This window comes from Sinocyclocheilus anshuiensis, unplaced genomic scaffold, assembly GCF_001515605.1.
Source record: "Sinocyclocheilus anshuiensis isolate Anshui unplaced genomic scaffold, SAMN03320099.WGS_v1.1 scaffold460, whole genome shotgun sequence".
NCBI lineage: Eukaryota > Metazoa > Chordata > Actinopteri > Cypriniformes > Cyprinidae > Sinocyclocheilus > Sinocyclocheilus anshuiensis.
The window spans coordinates 1,074,384-1,078,752 of record NW_015554101.1 but is presented as its reverse complement, the minus strand read 5'-3'; the positions used below and the strand labels follow the sequence as shown (position 1 = coordinate 1,078,752).

General features: G+C 36.6%; 1 protein-coding gene across 1 annotated transcript in view; it reads left to right on the top strand.

The window, feature by feature from the left end:
• LOC107669562 (uncharacterized) overlaps nt 1-4,369 on the top strand; it is a 42,027-nt gene that overhangs the window by 19,444 nt on the left and 18,214 nt on the right. The window contains 1 exon segment of the mRNA XM_074186942.1: nt 3,510-3,731. Within this exon segment, the coding sequence (XP_074043043.1) occupies nt 3,510-3,731 (222 nt within the window).

Sequence of the window (4,369 nt, the reverse complement as noted above, 5' to 3'; positions counted from 1 at the left end):
GAGCTCATTAACATTTAAAGGAAAATGCTACAAAAACGGCTTGATCTGAAAAGAGCTGTTTTTGACAGGGTAAAAAAGGTGTTTTTTTAACTACCATTGAAAAATTTTAACCAAACTATGTTACAGACTTTTCATTAAGACCCTAAAGAATCATATCAACTTGTGCATCCTATGAATCCTATGACCCCTTTAAAGTTCTCTGGCACCATGCCGGATCTCCGGCGTGTGGCGTTTAAAATAAGATAACTGGCCCGGAATGGAACGGTTAAGCAAAGAGAACCATTCGGCTCGATGGTGGAAAAGCGGTTACTGAGTTCGCCTACCAATGTATGAGAGGAGCACAGCTTTCACTCTCAAACAAACTAACATTACTAGCCAATCAGAAGTTTTTGGTCCTATAAACATGAGATGCGCATAATAGTAGCAGAGTCCAGAGTCGCAGCTGATGAGCGCGGCACATTCTGAAAAAGCTGCGATGCGCAATGGTCAGACTAGAGCCATGAGCCATATTTATATAGAAAAGCTATTTTCGAAGTATAAAATAAAAGTTTCTCATTTTGCATATGGCCAAATATTGTAATTAAACGTTGGTGCCCTCTGCTGGTATTTGTTATTATAAAGGCATATTACATTGTGTGTTTAACAGTTGTTCAATAAAACCATGTACTTGGTTTTGATACTTTATTTGAGCCAGTTATTATTGCCTCATCGTTAGTTTATATATAAAATATAGTCCTATTAAAGCCTGTTTTTCACTTAGTTCTATTTGTATTACTAAAACATACTTGTCAAAATAATCAGTATATTACTTGAATAGCAAAATAATTGTTAGGTAAGCCCTAGATTTGTTAAAACATTTCAGATGTGCTGCACTTTATTTGTACCATTTGTTTTATTAGTTTATATATTAGAATTTGAAAGACAATAAGATTATTTTTGGATAAGTGAGATCTGCTTTTAGAGCAGTGCTTGAAAAGTCCTTGAAAGTCCTGGAATTTCCTAATCTGTACAAACCCTGTTTAAGTTACCAGTTCTTGGAGCATTTTATTTTGTTGTTGTTAATTGAACTGAACTGTAGTTTATTGTAGTAAACCGTATATTTCCTATTTTATATTAATTTCCTAGTATTTAATTTACTATTATTTCTTTTGAACAAAACAATTTCAGAAATTTAATGTTTTAAATTGTAGGTCATCTTGTGCCCTGTTAAGGACAAATCTAACCAGCAAAAATTGATATCAAAAGCATCCTAAATGTTACATGTGTTTGCATTATAGTGAGTAACCTTTCCTGGTATTGCTGTTTCAAATAGCCTGCCATAATCTGTAGTCTGAGCCTGTCAAGGGCTAATGGGAAGGGCAGATATGTTACTAGTTAGTTTCAATGAAAATCATTTTCAAATTTTTTTGCCAAATAACCCTGTGTATGTGTCCACCCCTGCAACCCCCCAACCCCTGGAAAAAAGTTCAGGCTCAGGATTTTTATTTTTGCTTTAACCCCTGCGTGGTACAGTCAGCAATCAAGTGCCCGACTTAGGACAATAAAAACACTTCCTGTCTTCTTTCAATTTCGGAAAACTCTGTCTAGCACGTGATTGGTCAGCCATAAGCATGAAGTCAGTTGCAGTTTTTCCTGAAGGAAATGCTGGTTTGTACTCATTTATTGACGAGTCGGCTGCGGTGCGGCCAACTGAATGCGCTGCTTCTCTGCCGCTCACTGCACAGAACAGACGCCGAGAGAGGTGACACTTCTCCGGGAAAGTCAGACCTCGCGTTCGCGGGGCAGCACTGGCGAAGTCTTCCAACTGAACCATAGCTAAGGTTTATACAAAAAAGTCGCTAGGTTTGTCAGTATGAATATTCTATGGAAAAAAGCCAGCTAAAAGGGTCTGAAAGTTGCTAAATTTAGTGCTAAAGTCACGCTCGTGTGTGTGTGTGAGAGACACACACCGCCCAGCACTAGTTAAAGCAAATTCATCCGCGAGAACTAAAGCTTGAGACAAGGATGTCACTTTTTGTTCATTCAAATAAATAACAATACGCTCCGGCACACAATTTTTTTAAATTATTCTAAAAGAATTAATTCACGCAATGACCCAAAATCTGCCACTTTACTGCACGTCAACCACTTATCGAATAAAATGCGCTTCTCTCCAAAATTACTCCAATCCGCTGGAACGGCTTCCACTTATGACAGAAACCAGAAGTGAGCGAAAAGTGTTTATTACATTTGAAATATGGATATTTTTCTTACAAAAACACATGGATTCGCTACAGGAGGCCTTTATTCACCCTCCGGAGCCGTGTGAGGCACGTTTTATTATGGATGCGTGTGCTTTATTTGACGACTTGTGGACTGTTCAACTGCTACTCCCGCTGACTGCAATAATAGAGTTTGGAATAGCCAGGACAATTTTCAATATAACTCCGACTGGATTTGTCTGAAAGAAGAAAGTCATATACACCTAGGATGCCTCAAGGGTGGGCTACATTTTTGGGTGAACTAACCCTTTAGCCCATGAGGCAAGAAAAACTTAAAAGCATATTCATATATCTTAAAACTTCTGGTTACATGAGCCTAAGCTCTTTTCAATAAAATCCATGCAAAAGTTAATATCAGATCATTTTAGAATACAGTATAGGATGTACCGAATATTCTTCAGTTTTATGCAAAACAGAAATACGACAAATAGAATATCAGATCTCTGTCATATGGCCAAAAGTAAAAGCAAAAAAAAAAAAAAACTTTTTTTTTGCATAGTTGTGTTTGGCACATGAAAACTGTAACAATGTATCTTACAAGGTAACACGGTGTAACCTTGCTCTCACTTGAAATGTGTCCCCACATTAAGTCCTTGAATTTGAGGGTATTGGACCTGGAAAATCCTTGAAAGGTTCTTGAATTTTAAGTTAACCAAGGTGTGGGAACCCTGTACTATGTAATATTAGAATTATTAAGGGAATAAATGAAAACAGCTAGCTATATACTGTTATCAGCATATGTTGAAGTAGATTCATCTCTCGTCGTGTCTGAGAGAATATGCGGCGTCAGATGGCGAAAGCTCCGTCATATAATGTAAATGTAATGTAATATAATAAGTTAACAATTAACTTATTTAGCAAGGATGCTTTAAATTGATCAAAAGTGATGATAAAGACATTTATAATGTTACAAAAGATTTCCATTTCTGATAAATGCTGAACTTCTGAACTTCTATTCATGAAAGAAACATCTGTCAGCCTCACCACACTTCCTTTCTAATTGGGCAGATGCCAAATATTCAAAAGTCAGGCTTGGAAGTTGGAAAATGTATTAAATCTGTCCAGCATTGATTAAAAAACATAAATTTGTCTCTACTAAATTTTTATTTGTATTGTAACATCATGACAAGTCTTTGGTGGAGATTATGCAGTCTGTAGCTTTAATGTGTAATGGAAAAAATGGCCTGTAGTAATATAGAGTTGTACCAAGTTAAATCCAAAAATCTCTTTCTATATGTATCCCTTAAGGACAACGTCAAGGAGGCTAACCCTGGCTGTATCAGGACCATCATCTCTAAGGATCCCATTAAATTGACCTTTGGAAAGGTGGACTCCAATGTGACTCTGCTGCTGTATGATCGTGTGGAGTTCCAGTTGCTGACAAATGTTATTACTAAGGAGCAAAGAGCCACAAACATCAAACCAAAAACACCTGACACTTTTCAGCTCACCAAAGAAGTCAGGGAGACGGTAAGTGGTAACATCATATTCCACTCACCTTGCATGATTTATGAATTATATGCTCACCCTGAACACATGAGCTTGTAAGTGCTCATTCTTTTTATTTTATTAGTTCATGGCCATGATTGGGTATGATTCAGAAAAATGTTGTACTTAAATGTCTGTGTAAAGAATGCCAAGTCTTGGAGACATCTTTTAGGGTTCCTACGCGGTTTGGAAAAGTATGGAATTTCATTTAAGTATGGAAATTAAGAAAAGTATGGAAAAAAGAAAGCAGAGTATGGAAAAATATTTGCATTTCCAGGCTTTTGCCCCCATTTCGTTTTTTTTTTTTACAATAGAAAATTAAGAATTTAATGAAAATAAATTTATCATACAAGAAGTTTTTTTAATGGCAGCTGTTTAGTGATTCTTTAGTGACTGTTAAACACGACAATTAATTCAAGGTGCACTTTTTCATTATGCAAAATACAGGTTATAAGCATTTTTGGTTTCTTCTCACAATATTCTTAGCACCATATTATGGCGCTTTTCCACTGCATGGTACGGCTCGGTATGGTTCACCGAGTACCTGGTACTTTTTTTAGTACCACCTCGGTTGGGGTTCCAAGTGAACCGTACCGTTACCAAAACGTGACGTGTAAACT